Source organism: Xiphias gladius, chromosome 18 (assembly GCF_016859285.1).
Source record: "Xiphias gladius isolate SHS-SW01 ecotype Sanya breed wild chromosome 18, ASM1685928v1, whole genome shotgun sequence".
Taxonomy (NCBI): Eukaryota; Metazoa; Chordata; class Actinopteri; order Istiophoriformes; family Xiphiidae; genus Xiphias; species Xiphias gladius.
Window position 1 is genome coordinate 17,358,931 of NC_053417.1, and position 15,525 is coordinate 17,374,455.

General features: G+C 42.4%; 1 protein-coding gene across 1 annotated transcript; it reads left to right on the forward strand.

Moving 5' to 3' along the window:
• The first annotated feature begins 1,714 nt into the window (after positions 1-1,714).
• si:ch211-117c9.5 (sodium- and chloride-dependent creatine transporter 1) lies at positions 1,715-15,374 on the forward strand. The gene is made up of 14 exons (XM_040153708.1): positions 1,715-2,401; positions 3,866-4,168; positions 6,819-6,950; positions 7,102-7,438; positions 7,869-8,001; positions 9,337-9,471; positions 9,639-9,742; positions 11,643-11,767; positions 11,886-11,998; positions 13,018-13,158; positions 13,516-13,618; positions 13,716-13,816; positions 13,897-14,067; positions 14,303-15,374. The coding sequence occupies exons 1-14, from the start codon at positions 2,371-2,373 to the stop codon at positions 14,429-14,431; spliced, it is 2,058 nt and encodes a 685-aa protein (XP_040009642.1). The 5' UTR covers positions 1,715-2,370; the 3' UTR covers positions 14,432-15,374.
• Positions 15,375-15,525: the final 151 nt, after the last annotated feature.

Below are 15,525 nucleotides of genomic sequence, written 5' to 3' on the forward strand. Positions count from 1 at the left end.
GGATAAGACACCAACATGTCTGCATACGTGTAACTTAAATATCAGGGATATGGGCACTTGCTACAACCAGCATTCCCCTCTAGCCTCACAGTAACTTGTTTCTGTGAAGGACCCCAATGCAGACAATTGCAACCACATGCAGCCAAAAAAATGCTCCATTACAAGTAAAAGTCCTGAATTTAAAGTGTTACTTAGATACAAGTTTTAAAAGAGATATTATCAACAAAATGTACTAAAAGTAAAAGTGCCGAATTCAATGCCACCTGCCTTTGTGCTACTATTTACTAACATGTTACCAGCATTTTCCTGTTGCATCTGGTCTGGGTATAGTATATAACTACTTTACATGCTTTTACATTTTAAAGCTGCTGGAGTTTGTATGTAAAATATTATTTGTAAAGTAACTAGTAAATACAACCGTCAACTAAATGTAGAGGAGTAAAAAGTACAGTATTTCAAGACTATAAATAGTAAGGGCTCAAAAAGTCTATTAGGATATGTCCTACATCCCTGTGTGCAAGGCTGGATTACAAACTGGGCAAAGCAGTCCCCAAACCCCCAGGTTTACTCTATATGGTTTGGGTCTATGTAATTTGATTAATCTCAAATTTGTTAGAAATTTGCAACACTGATGTGGAATATCAACTATTACAGCTCCTTCATCCAACATCTTGTAGATTGTTTTTGTAGAGGGACTCTGTACCAAAATCTAGTTTTAAGACCTAAATTGTTTTAATGTATATTGAGCTCATTTGTTTTAAAGTTGTCTTTTATCAGATTGCTTTAATTTTTTCTTTATCAAGTGAATAATGCACAAAAAAAAACTCAGGCAAGATCATATTATTCCATCATAGGAAAAACTGTAAGGCTGCAACCACCGATTACTTTCATTATTAATAGGTCTTTTGATTAATTTCTTTAATAATCAGTTGATTGATCAGTCTGCGCAATGTCAGAGGATAGTGAAAAATTCCTATCATTATTCCCTGAATCCCAGTTAACACATTCTAATGTCCAGTTTTGTCTGACCGATGACAAAGATGTTGAGAAAATACTGACGAAAAAAAAAATTCACTTTGGAGAAACCGGTTAAATTTGGACATTTTTGCTTTTAAAAATGACTTCAGTTATCAAAATTGATGCCAATTAATTTTCTGTTCATCAACTAAGCAATTGATCCATTTAGTCATATGGGTTCTAGAGCACTGGTTGGTTTCAGGGTGCCTGGGGGAATGATTAATGAAACCGCCATGTATTGTGTAGCTTGGTTAGGGGCCCAACAACAAAATTTGTGCCCCTGGGATCCCCAGAAGGTTAATCCGGTGATGTCTGTCAGATCAATAGTCCTACTGCAGGTGGGGAGATGAGAGGACAAAAGAACAAACCGATTAAAATCGTTAAAAATACTGAAAACGTCCCAAGACAACCCTTCAGTGGATGAAGGGGCAGGATATTTGTTTAAAGTGTCCCTGCAGCTCCCTGCACCCGGAGTTGGGAACCCTCCCTACAGTCCTCGCCGCCTCGAAATATAGACCAAATAAGCAGAGCGAAACGCCAACAGACGCCACTCCGGGCATTTATCTGGAGTTATTTGCGCGATGTCAGGTCAAGGACGTATGCAAGTGTAATAAAGCCATCCTTGTGACTCCTCTCATTTTGACTGAGCTGTGCTGCTGATGCTGTGCGCACCGCACTGGGCCGGCTTCAGCCAATCGCCGCCGCCGCCAGCGGGAGGAGGCGGGGGGAGCGTCCGTCACAGCTAACGGACCGTGGAGCGGATCGCATTCTTCGTCTGTCGAGCCGCGGCATCACGCACAGGTTCATGGACTTCTGACGGGGCCGTTGAATCAAACAACAACAACAACAAAACATCTTCACCCTAAGGCGCAGTATCCTTTTCATTTAACCGTTATCCATGAGATTCTTCAGGCTTACCTTCAAGTGCTTCGTCGACTGCTTTTGAATCTCCTCTGTCAACGGCTGAACTGACCGCGGCGCTTTGTGAAATTTTCCATCTCTTGGCTGAGCTGAGGGGATCCAACGTGTGATAATAATTAAAAAAAAAAAAAAAAAAAAAACTGCGATTTTTTTTTTTTTTTGCATTTAAAGAAGGCGAAATTAAAAAAAAAAAAAAAACAAAACTCAGTAAACCAAAAAGACAACTGGAGCACTGCAGAGCTGTTACTGTGGCTACGTCTCTCTGTCTGCCTCCCTGAGCCTGGTGCCTTGTTAGCCAGGCACAATTATAAAACTTCAGCAGCCCCCTGGCTAAACCATCAGCCAGCTTGCTTTTTTAAAAACAAAAAAAAAACAAACAAAAAAAACAAAAAAACAACAACAGCAATTATTTTTCTGCCGATACCCAACGATATGTCACCTGAGTTGGAAGAGAACAGCCAAGGTGAGTATGCTGAACGACCTCCGCTGCTTTTCTAATGGCTTATTAGTCGCCATGTGATTTTAACCCGTAGCGAAAACACAAGCACATGCTGCTGAATTAGAGCCTCAGTCACTGCTTTGACATTACTCTGTGGGGAGAAGAGCAGCCCCACACCAGCTGCTCTGAAACCCACCTCGGTCTAATATTTGTCATCACATCATAAATACACTTTAGGATATCTAAATATACACTTCACACCAGAGCTGACTCGAAGTCGTTTTAAAGCTAAATACGGTGCCGAAACAGGTGTCACTCCGTGTGATTAGAGAAGCCACGTCTTCCCCTAACAAATCGTTGTCAAGTTTTATGTCAGTATCATGAGAGCATCGACATTTAGCTAGTTAAAGCTTATCCTGCCTACAGAATTAGATGACTCATGTACGTACATCCGTCTGTTTCCAATTGAGATGTGAATAGTTCGGGTTATATTCTTGACTGAGACCCCGTTCATGTCCAAGAACAATAGATTTTTTGTCTTTACTGTCTTAGCCCTAAGAAGTTGGTCTATTTTGATAAACATTAAATTATCACATACAGTGTGTAGCTATCCCTCACACGGATGATCTTAAACCCCAGGTATCCTCGCATTAAGTTGCTCCATAGATGCTGACATCCCTCACCTCCCCTACTCTTTTCCCCTTCTCTGTTCACACACCCCCTCAAACTGCTCTGATCTGGATTCAGCTGCCTTGCTTTGCATCCAACACTGAGCAGCCAGGCTGACACTGCTATCGTGGATGATGAAGTGGCACGTTGCATTTATTTGTGTCTGAGCATCTGCGTGCATTTATTCGGTGGCGTGGATGCGAAATAGGTAGAATAGAAAGCTAAGTGGGTGACAGACGAGCTTGAGATGTACCTTGAGCTGGCTCTCTGCTGTGTTGTACCGCGGCACACTAATCGCTCTGTCTGTGAGACAGGGACAGAGAGGATGAACATAGGGGGGAGGGCTCGGTGATGGCAGCACGACAGCAACATGATTTAGCCCAAAAACTAATTGTGTAAGGGCAGTTGACACACAAAACTCCCATGAATGTATATAGTGAGATGAATTTCAGCCCTTTTTTTTTTTTTCTCAGTGGAGGTTTGTACTGACGTCGTACTGACGCTGTATTGCAATGAATGGAAAACGCGCAGTCTCCCTTTTCCATTCATTGCAAGTCTGGCCCAGGAGACTGGTTCATCTGGCTCCAGTGCTGACATGTGACGTGAAGTTGCGCATGTGTATATTTTAGATATGAGTGCTGTAAAAATATTGTCTGCTGTCCTCCGTGATAAGAATGTAGATATTTTATTATTGTTACTCAGACACACTGATTCCTGCTGTCTTATCTGCTTCCATTCATCCGTCTCCTCGTCTCCTTTCTTCCTCTGGCAATCTATTCTTCTCTCTCATCTGACCCTTGTACATCTCTTCCTGTCCAGGTGAAATCAGCCTCCCCCAGCTGGAGGCAGGGACCCTGTCCGAGGAGGAGGGCGGGGGGTCAGCTCGACCCCTGGTGCCTGTGCCTGGAGCGGGCCCAGGGTGTGGTGAGGGCGGAGGGGCTGGCCCACCGCAGACCCCGGACGGGGCTGCAGCCGGGACTGGAAATGGGGCAGTAGCAGTACCAGTGGTGGAGAGAGAAACCTGGACCAGGCAGATGGACTTCATCATGTCCTGCGTGGGTTTTGCTGTTGGCTTGGGAAACGTGTGGCGGTTCCCTTATCTCTGCTACAAGAACGGAGGAGGTGAGCTTCAGGAGGAGTGTCTAGTTAATATAGTTCTCTGTATTACTATAAATATATGAGAAGTTTCACTTTGAACAGTTCTGATTGATATTCAAGGCTGATGTTTTCAAAAACTAGAAATGAGTATAAAATGTGGATGTGCAAGCAAATTTCATAGAGTACTCTGGATTTTCTATTACAATAAACAGTGGGTTTATCTTGCATAAAGGTTCCTTTGTGCATGGACACACATCCTTCGAACTATTCATATAGTGCATCACTGTGCATGCTCCTTAACTTCCTTCCAGTATGGTCCATCAGTGTTGCTTGAAATCTAGCCAATGCAATGTGTCTCTAAACTCAATGATTCAGTTTCCTTCATGTCGGGAGATCTCAGACACTCCAGACAGTTGGTTGGACAACAGCGAACGGCAGCATGGCGAGACATAATACTGTAATAGATGACATCGGTAGACAAAGCAAGGCTTGCGTGGCTGCGAGCACGTAGCTGAAAAGCTGTGCCCACCCACGTGATTTCACTTTATTTGTTATAGCCTCCTATTGCTTAACAGACTTAGTACAACTTGCCTTCAGTAGTCCTGCTGCTTTCTCACTGGCATATGAGTTTATTTGAGTTGTTAAATGAGTTATGTGTTTCCTGAATCCTCTCCTTTCTCCTCTGTGCCAACTTGTCCAACAGAAACCTGCCCTTACTACCGCATTTGGCCTTGACTTCTCTTATCTCTGCCCTACCCACTTTTTCTTTTCTTTTATGAGGTGCTTAGTTAAAAACAAACTGAATGGGTGACTGTTAATGTGTGTTTCTTAGTCCAGCCCTCCCTCTCCGCTATGTGTGTGTGTCTTGTGATCCATGGCTCTGATACCCACCTTCTGGTATCATATAACAATGGCCTGCTTCACACAGTCCACCCCCTGTGCTCCTGCCCAGTACTCATGTAGCATACAAAGGTGCTCTCTCCCACTCTACTCCTGATAAGTGGGTATGTGGGTATGTCACACAATAACTGTCCTGTGGCTGTGCCCGTCCTTTCCTCCAGTGTCAGCACAGCCACATCCGCTACAGTGCTTTAATTTACGTCCTTGACCAACCCAGGGTACACCTTGTAACACAACAACTGTATCAGATAAGGGCCGGGGCTCTTAGTCAGACCTTGTTGTTACTGAATCAAGGACAGACTGCATTGAAGACGGTAATAGATGTGTGTACTGTAAATGCGTGGAATTAATGCTCTGCAAATCTCATTTATTTATTTATTTGTAACTCAGCTGCTAGGCCTGATGTGTCTGGTCCAGTTATGATTGGAGAGGATTTACTTAAGCCTATTAAGGATGCAGTTCCTCGATGATTTGGCCAATATGTTGTAGTTTGTCAGCACAAGCATTTTCTCCTGTCATTCCATTCACGCCTCCTATTGCATCTCTCTCTCTCCCTCTCTCTCTCTCTCTCTCTCTCTCTCTCTCTCTCTCTCTCTCTCTCTCTTTCTCTCCCTCTCTCTCTCCGTCTATCTTGATTTCCCACCCCTTTCTGTCTTAGACTCCTGCTCACGAATGTTTCCTTATAAGGCTGCAGCCCTCTGCTCTCAGAGAATGGCATAAGTACTGATGGACTGAATGAGGCACAATTGGTCAATCAATAGCACAGTTGCAGAGACAACCAGGTCGATGCCTTGGTGTTTCATTTTTGTTTCTGTTGAACCTCCTCTACAGCAGCGTTGTCCCATTTTTTCTGCCTCCCTCTCCTCTGATCTATCCAGCTTTTCCTCCTTTCTTCTCAGCCTCTGCTCTGCGTCATAGCTGGTCATGTGACTCTCTCCCATCTGCGCACTGTGGTGGCATCACCCAGTTATGTTATTATTCAGACCAAATCGTTTAGTGAATTAAATGTCTCATGCCGCCTTTTTTCATGTCATTTTCTACTCTCTATTCCTGATCACAGAAAGCTTCTGCTGCAGTATGAGAGTCCAAAAGAAGATTATTTATAGAAAACACTGACTCTGTCTGTCTCCTTTAATATTCCAGTATTTATAATCCGTCTGTCTGTTGCATACCAGTGCAATCCATTCACACGATTAAACATAAAATCATAAGAGCATGAGCAAACATACCATGATCAATTACCAAAAAACAAAAATTTGGTTTGATCTACTGATATTTTTGTTTGCTATTTAAACTCAAATAACTTTACTATGGAGTGTTCTGGATGCCCAGGGTTTAATTAAGTGTCTGACATTGTAATCACAACGTTCTGTGTTTAAGCCTGGCCAAAGACCTTTGTTGCATGTCAACTCCCTAAAACAAAACAGTTAACTCACATACATACATACACTAAAACACACTTGTACAGCAAAAGCACCTTTTGAGGTACATACAATGAAGTCTCAAAACAACTAAGGCAAACTACATTTACTGATTTGATGCCATTATTATCCTTATTATTCTATCAATAGGACCATAAACCACTAAAATACTATAGTAATATGTTTCCTATTAAATATCCAGACCTTGCCAGTGCTTTCATTCTGAGCAGAGGTAATAATTGTTTTTGAGTTACACTGAATGTTTGGGTATTTCCAACAATGAGACGTATCTGTATGTATCTGTCCTATTATTTCACGTACCATTTGATGAATATGTGCCTTGTGTGTTGCAGGGGTTTTCCTGATCCCGTACTTACTGATTGTGTTCATCGGGGGCATCCCAGTCTTCTTCCTGGAGATTGCACTGGGACAGTTCATGAAGCAAGGAGGGGTCTCTGCCTGGAACATTGCACCCCTCTTCAAAGGTACCTATCTCTGTTTATGTTTACATTTCTGACGCACAGAGAACACGTTTATATTTCTCTGAATAAGGAATTTTAATACTGTTCTTTGCCTCTGATTTACAAATTACATCCTTCCACACCTCCCGCGCCTTCCTCTCTCCCTATCTGTCAGGTCTAGGCTTGGCCTCAATGGTGATTGTGTTCTTCTGTAACACCTACTACATCATGATTCTGGTGTGGGGCCTCTACTTTCTCTTCCACTCCTTCACCAACCCGCTGCCCTGGGCCACCTGTGGACATCCCTGGAACACCCCCAACTGTACACAGGACTTCCGGCGCACCTGCCACAACCGCAGTGCTGCCCAGCCGGCTCTGCCTTCGTCTGCTGCCACCCCCTCCAACCTCCTCTCCTCTACGTCCCCGCTCAACCTGTCCTCAGCCCAGCTCCTCTTCAATGGCAGCTGCATGGAGGCTGAGGGCATGCGCTCCCCAGTCATCGAGTTCTGGGAGTATGTCTTAACTTGACTGGGAATTGTCATGGAGGACTAGAGCAGCATATTAACAGTCTTAAAAAAAATACCTTTTATTATCTAAACCCAAAGCCATTAAGATTTGAATACTCTAATCTACTGCCAAATTAAATTTAAAGGTGATAACAATGAACTGTGTTCGTCTTCTATGTATCCAGAGTTTCCAGTCATGCTTTATTCTGATCATTCTGATGTTGTTTTTACGTCAGTTACAGATTTGATTGTATATTTAATGTCTCTGGCATTTACAAGGCCTATAAAAGTCTAATTTGACTTGCAAGATGTAATTGAACTTGCGGTCTCCCTGCTGAAGTTATTCACTTATTCACTTTGTCTTCACATATGCCATTGGTGTGTTTGGAAACCGTTGTGTTTTCTAATGGGCACATCTCTGTGTTCTCCCTCCCAGGCGTAAAGTGCTCCGTCTGTCTGGTGGGCTGCACGAGCCTGGTGACATCAGCTACGAAATGGTGCTATGTCTCATAGCTACCTGGGTCATTGTTTACTTCTGCATGTGGAAAGGAGTTAAATCTACTGGCAAGGTAAAGCATTTTCTGGCTGTACAATTCATGATGCTTAATGTCACATGTCCGCGTTTGGGGGTAATGAGTGCAGATTAATATTTATGGCTTCATATGTAGACTGTACATAAACTGTTACTTGTCACTATCAGGGTTCATGGAGTGCAGACTATTATTTGCATGGCTTCGTGTGAAAGATTTAAATAAGTGCACCATTGTGCCCTTCACCCTAAATCAGCTTTGGTATAGTTAGAGGATCAGTGTCTGAAACTGAAACACATATGAACACAAATGTAATCACACGTGTATTCTTTGAATGTCTACTAAATTGTGTAGTTGCTTTTTTTGATGTTTTTTAATGTGTATTTATATATATCTACAGCTTAATGTTTCAGTCAGGCTCTTCCACTGATCCCTAGATCCCTATTATGTGATACTCTACATACACATTGTTCTCAGTGACTTCCATTCAGTAGTATAAAAAAAAAGTTGTCCACTTGTCATTCTTTTAAATGTTTGTCTGCTCTGATACGTTGACATAATAAATGCATCTTTTATTTTGTAGCATAGCTGTCTCTGTTTGCATACTTGTGTCTCCAGAGTAGCTACAGCTCATAGAGCAAGGAGAAAAAATAATGAAGGAGACTGAGCCAGCCAGCCAGCCGTAAGCCGATTAGAAACTTTCCACCATGTAGATGTTTTAGAGCTGGAAAGGGGCTTTTCTGCCCACGTTCGCCCTAGATCAAGGCAAATATGTGCTTTCTCACTACTTTGCTCTTACCATACTGATTTAGCTGGGACTTGATGCTTCTACTAGGTAGCATGGGGCGGCTTTCTCAGCATAACTTGACAAAGACTACCTTCTGAAAAGGTCTGCCAAAAACCCCTGCTATTGCAGGAGGTTTACAAATTGTCTGGCTTTCCATTTACAGGCTACCTTTTCTTCAAAGTAACATGACAGGGCCCATTACACATCTACTACAGGAAGGACCTAATGGGCTTCTACTTAAGACTTGAATATTTGCAAAGAAGGTAATTGCTTAATCAAAGTGATAAAAACATACTTAGGTGCAGTTGCATTGAAACATTTGACCATAGCTGATGGACCATGTTGATAAGCACTAAACTTTTCCAGCTAGCCTGTTAAATTCATCATATAACCACATCTTTTTTATGTACTTACTTCATGTAATGTGAGGGGTTTTAATGTTTACTGTGGAGTTTTCTACTTTCACTTAATGCAAGTTAATGCATAGCACTCAAACTTCACCTCCCCACCCCCAAATATATCCTACAAATTGGTCCTACTGTGTCTAAAAATGTACTTCACAGCTCTCTTTTTCCATCTTTCTGTAGGTTGTGTACTTCACTGCTCTGTTCCCCTACCTGGTTCTGATTGTTCTTCTGGCCCACGGAGTCACTTTACCTGGAGCTTTAGATGGGATTGTTTACTACCTGAAACCAGACTGGTCCAAACTTGGTGAAGCACAGGTATAACTTTCGCACAAGCTTGCATTTGGGTGTGAATACACCAATGTGTCTGTAGCACTGCAGTGAAAAGAATAATATGACAGATTTGTACATCAACCTTTCAGAAACATAGGATTTAAGAAAAAAAAGATTGTGAAATATTACTCACGCATTTCCCTTTGTGATAGGTGTGGATTGATGCAGGCACTCAGATTTTCTTCTCCTATGCCATTGGACTGGGTGCCCTGACTGCACTGGGCAGCTACAACCGCTTCCATAACAACTGTTACCAGTGAGTTTATATACAAGATAAAGTCAGACACCACTGTCACTGGAAGGAGGCCAACATCAACACAAACACCATCAGCCAGACTCTGCATACTGCTGCATGTGACTGAGAACTGGAGTACTACCAAACAAACTAGAAATACACATTTTTTTCACTACTCACACTCTGAAAGAAAGAAAGCAACCTTAGTCTGTCTTAACCACCAATCACGTGACTAGAAGAGCTTCTCTTTTTTTTTTCATTCATTTTTGTGTTGAATGAATATTGTCAGTTGATGACTATGCTGTTCTCTGGGCACTAGAACAACCAATAGACTTGATAAATGCACTGTTTGAGTGTTCCAGGAATTACGATCAAAGCCCCAAAGATTAACTAGCACACTACTTACATTTCAGATGTAAAGACATTCCCTCCCCAATAAAAATAGAAGTGAATAGGTTTCCAAGGGAAATTATAACAGTATCCTAAGGCCCTACAAGCTCTATTTTATTTTATTTTATTGTACTAATGAACTGGCACAACAGAAGGTCAATCGGTCCCTTAATCAAGGAGACAGAGTAGACCTGAGTTAAGTTATCTGTTTTTAGCTACAACTGGCCTCACTATTTCTGTTTTGTAGGCAGATTAATTAAAACACAATTAATGTGTTTACTTTAAACAGAGAGAAATACAGTATGTCAACATATTCAGACCCTTATGAGGTAGTTAATCCGTAGCAGTAGTAGGGATAATTTATATAATAATAAGTCCATCACTTTCTGCTTGAATATTTGGAATGCCTGTGATAGGAGGAGTCTCTTACAATATCCTGCCATCTGGAGTTTTCTCTGCCTTGACCGTAATTGGAATTTGAAAGATGAGTTCAGATTCTGAGGTATGTCAGCTCAGCTCTGTTTCTCACAAACACTTAAAGTAGCCCAGGAATATCTTGGGAGATGTGTATATAAACTGCTCTCAGATGCCAATATATAGTACATTTAGGACTCCGGGCCCAATTTTGGGTTCTTGTTCACTAGCTCTCAAATCACATAGCTTAGCTCAACTTATGTCTTTTTATGGCTGTAAGGTTGTGGTAAGGTTCTACGGTAAATGTTAAAGTTGTGTCCATCCAGCAACTTTGTTTGCTAGAACTGTATTTAGCGAGCCTTACAGCCTCGCAGGGCCACTAGTGCAGTTCTATACTTTTAGTCTTGTTTAATAATTGTGGTCTTGATGTGGACTACTTTTTCAACCCAAACACCCACTCTCACTTGTTCTGATTATCCACATCCATAAGCATTCCTCTGAGTACTGCTTCAGATTGATAGAGCTTATTGACATTTGACGGAGTGGAGGTTGCTGCTGAACGCAGCTGCAAAAGTCTTATAATAATCATCATGGTGCAACTGTTGTTTATAGAGAAAGGATTCTTGGCTGGTGTTGCCAACTAGACTTGACTTGTCAGGATAAATAGGTCATTCCTCCCTGTGCAGACCAGATCATAGGGATGTTGTTGACTTCATACTTGAATGGGAATTAGTTCTCCAAAATAACTTATTTATACATGCATGCATTATTATATGCATTATTATAATGTTATATATATACCGTATATTTGGAACTATTAGTAGGGGTTTTCCTTTCACTTTTTCCCCTCTCAGACCATGAAACAGACTTCCCATTGGTTTATTTCCTCTCCCCCTGCCAACTCCAAAGACAACAGCAGCTTTCAGAGAAATTGCTGTTGATCCCCCATTTACCATCCCAGACCATCTCCTCTGTTGGCAATGTGTGTCTTGAGTATCTTATGTGAGAGTCATGTTACAGCATATTAGAAAGCATCTTTTCCTCACAAAGTCATTCTCCCTGTTCTGTTTCCCCTCTCTCTCTATTCATCTTTTTTCCTTTCTATATTTCTATGTAGGGATGCATTCGTGCTGGCCCTCATTAACAGTGGAACCAGTTTCTTTGCAGGCTTTGTGGTGTTCTCTGTGCTGGGCTTCATGGCTGCTGAGCAAGACGTGGACATCAGTAAGGTAGCTGAGAGTGGTAAGAATACAGCTTCCCCGAGATTTAGCCGCTGAAAACCCAGCATAATGAGCTGAGTGCTGACAGAGCTAAACGTCCTCGATACTTTATCCTTCTCTCTCTGCCTCTTAATGTGCAGGTCCAGGCCTGGCTTTTATAGCCTACCCCAAGGCTGTGACTCTGATGCCTCTGGCGCCACTCTGGGCAGCACTTTTCTTCTTTATGTTGCTCATACTGGGCTTGGACAGCCAGGTAATACTGATAGACGCATCTGAGTTTGTTTGTTTATATCCACTTTGGCTTTAGGTTGGAGAAACTGTATGCTAACGTAAGGGATTACCTGCTTCTATATTTTGCTTTCTTTTTCATTCTGTGGCACTTTAAAACTTAATGTAGAGTAGACATACAGTAGTACCAAAACTACATTTCCATCTCACTTCCTCTCACACAAACAGTCTAGACACATCGTGTCCACTTTTAGCATTGCATTTCTTAGCAGCCTGTTTGTTGTGTGTCCGCTTGAGCCAGTGCCTACATCCATTGTTTTACAGCCCAGGGATTTGTCAATGAGCTTCTGTCTGATTCACACAGAGAGTGTCTGTGTACTCTCCAATCCATTCATTTACTCTCACTTTCCATTCTCTCCCTAATTTCTTCTGTATCCATCTTTCTTTTTCCTGCCATAGCCACATTACCCACGCATGTGCTGCCATTTTTATTAAATGATGTAAAAATAGCTCCACAGCTGAACTAATTCTGGAGGTTGAAATATGTTTCTGCAGAGATACTTGTAAACCCTCTTGTGCTGGGAGACTGGGGAGGGGAGTCTGAGCTGACATGCTCACCTGCAAAATCTCAATTACATGTCAGGTGCATCTGCAGTTCAGTGCACTGTCATACGTTGATTGGTTGAAAGGGAAGGTTAGCGGGAAGTCACTGGGTTGAGTCCGCAATAGTGAAATTCTATGTATAATTCTTAACAGTTTTTTAAAATGTCCTTGTTTTAAATTGTAATGTTTTCTTCCCGGACATTTTTGTTTCATATATCCAACACTGTCATCTAGTGAACACATTAACGTTATTTCCAAGTGCACTATGTTAGTAGATTACAATGCAAACATCTGTGCAAAACATCCATGCAGGTTCACACACACTCAGAAAGATGTTTCAGACTTAAATCCACTTCCTCATCTTTGTGTCCCTCTGTGTCTTAATCGATCACTCACTTTTTCCTCTCTTTCTCTCTGCCATCTCTTCACTCTTTTTTTCAGTTTGTAGGGGTAGAGGGTTTGATAACGGGAATCATGGACATGCTACCCCCTAAATCTGTACTGGGCTCCCTGCGTCGAGAGGTGGTAGCGGCCATCTGCTGCGTCATCTGCTTCCTCATTGACATGTCCATGGTCACGGAGGTACAGTGAGGATTTTCCGGAGTCTTAGACCTGACTTGGATGAATTCTTCAGTTATTTGGAGGCTAGCGGATTATAACACAACACACTTTTCGGGCCGAATACAATACCCTTCAGAAACTAGAGGATAGGCCATAGTCTCTTACCTGAGTTTGAGATTGTTTTGCTATAAGAAGATTATTTTGATGATTCTTTAAATACTTGGCTTGTGTACCTAATGCTTAATTGGGCTCAGGAAACCACTGCCAGGACTGAACTGGGATGAAAGCCTAAACACTGGAGACAAGGCTGGAAATAGGTCACTCATAAAGTATTAACAGGATCGTCTTGATGCTGACTGCTCTCTCTGTTTCTGTCAGGGAGGGATGTACGTATTCCAGCTGTTTGACTACTACTCTGCCAGTGGCATCACTCTGCTGTGGCAGGCCTTCTGGGAATGTGTAGTGATTGCATGGGTCTATGGTGAGACAATAATGCTCATTAACAATTTTTAAAAAAAAACAACAAAAACCGCACAATTCAATGCATTATCTCACCACCTTCATGTCGTCCCTGTCAGGCGCAGACCGTTTCATGGACGATGTGGCTCGTATGATCGGCTATCAGCCCCTGCCCTACATGAAGTGGTGCTGGTCCTACATCACACCTTTTGTGTGTGTGGTAAGTGTTGTTCCGTATGTGTTTCTATAATTCCTACCTGCCATTTGAAAATAGCTGACATTTTATGTGTGTGTATATAGGCAGTGTTCCTGTTCCACGTGGTGAACTACAAGCCCCTGACCTACAACACAGTGTACACATACCCCCTGTGGGGTGAAGCGCTTGGCTGGGCATTAGCTCTGTCCTCCATGCTCTGTATCCCTCTCACTGTTCTCTACAAACTGCTGCGCTGCAAAGGATCTTTGCGGGAGGTCAGTATGCCTGGGTGCAAACAAGCATGCTTGTACACATTCTCTTGTGCTTGTGTTTCTGTTTGTAATTGTCGACAAATTAGTAGGAATGTGTGTCCTTGGATACTGCCCTCCCTCTCCTGTTCGTTATTCGGTTTGCTGATTTCATCATTACTCATTAGCGAAGGCTCATTAGAGAAGGCTGAAGTATCAATCTAATTAACAGGTCATCATGTCCTTGTCTTTCTCTGTGTAGCGGTGGCAGCACCTAACCACCCCGGTCTGGGGCAGACATCACCTGGAGTACCTGGCCCCGGAGAGCGAGGCCAAACTGCTGCCCCCTGCAGGAACCAAGAGCACGCTTCTCTTTGAGAGTGTCATCTGATGAGCTGAGCCCTACAGAACACAGAGCCAAGGTCGCCCTTGACATCAGCACACACGTACACAAACACACAAACTACTCACAACACATGCACACCACACTGGCCCGGTAAGAGCAAAGTGCAGATTAGTTACGCACACCACAATTTTAAAGCTATGGAAAAGCCCTGGACAAATGGACCAAAGAATAGATGGGAGAAGAACTGAAACACACCCGCACCCATACAGTCATCACAGGCTGATATTCCCTCTGCTCTGCTTTCCTACTCTACCTCGCTGACTCTCCCCTCTCTTTCCGCTCCCTGCCTTTGTGCTGTCCCGTCCAGTCTTGTTCTGTAACCGTGATGTATCCAGTGTAGTTTCAATATATTCCCTTTCTGGGCCTCTCTGTTTCAACAGCCTCATCAGTTCCAACATGTCATGCCATTTTGTTCTGAGTAAGCAGCAACTCAAAATATTCTGGTGATATTATTTGGAAATTAAAGACCCCATATCTGCTGCTGATATGCCATGGTCTGAACGTGTGTGTCTGTGTGTGTGGGCGTTTGCATGTGTCTGTAACGAGTGTGTGTTGGATCGTGGAAGTGGTATCTTCATTTACCTTTAGCATTTCCTTTGCCCATTGTTTTCTGCCAACTGTATTCTCTTAATTAACTGTACAAAAATAACTTCCATTTGTAAAAAAAAATAATATTAATAATAATAATCAAGAAGAGACAATGCATCACCACTTCCAGCTGTGTGTTATGAACTAACTTAAGTATCCAGTGTACTTTAGGGTCTGTGAATAAGTGTTAAAAATATTTGGAGGGGATGACGATCAGTTTTTCCACCTTAAGAGAAGGAGAGAAACTTGTGCAAAGAGCAGGAGACGGGGATGTGGGGAGGGGGAGGAGACTTGATGCCATGAAAGGAAAGAAGCAATAAATGCTCAGATAAAGATGGACGCTATGTGTTTTTGTGACTCTTTATTTACACTGTCTCAGTCATTCTATATTCATAAACCATACGCTGGATATGTACAGAAAGTGTTCTGGTTCAATCACTTTAAATATGTCACACTGTTACACCTGTATAAAAATAAACTCCAAGAGACAT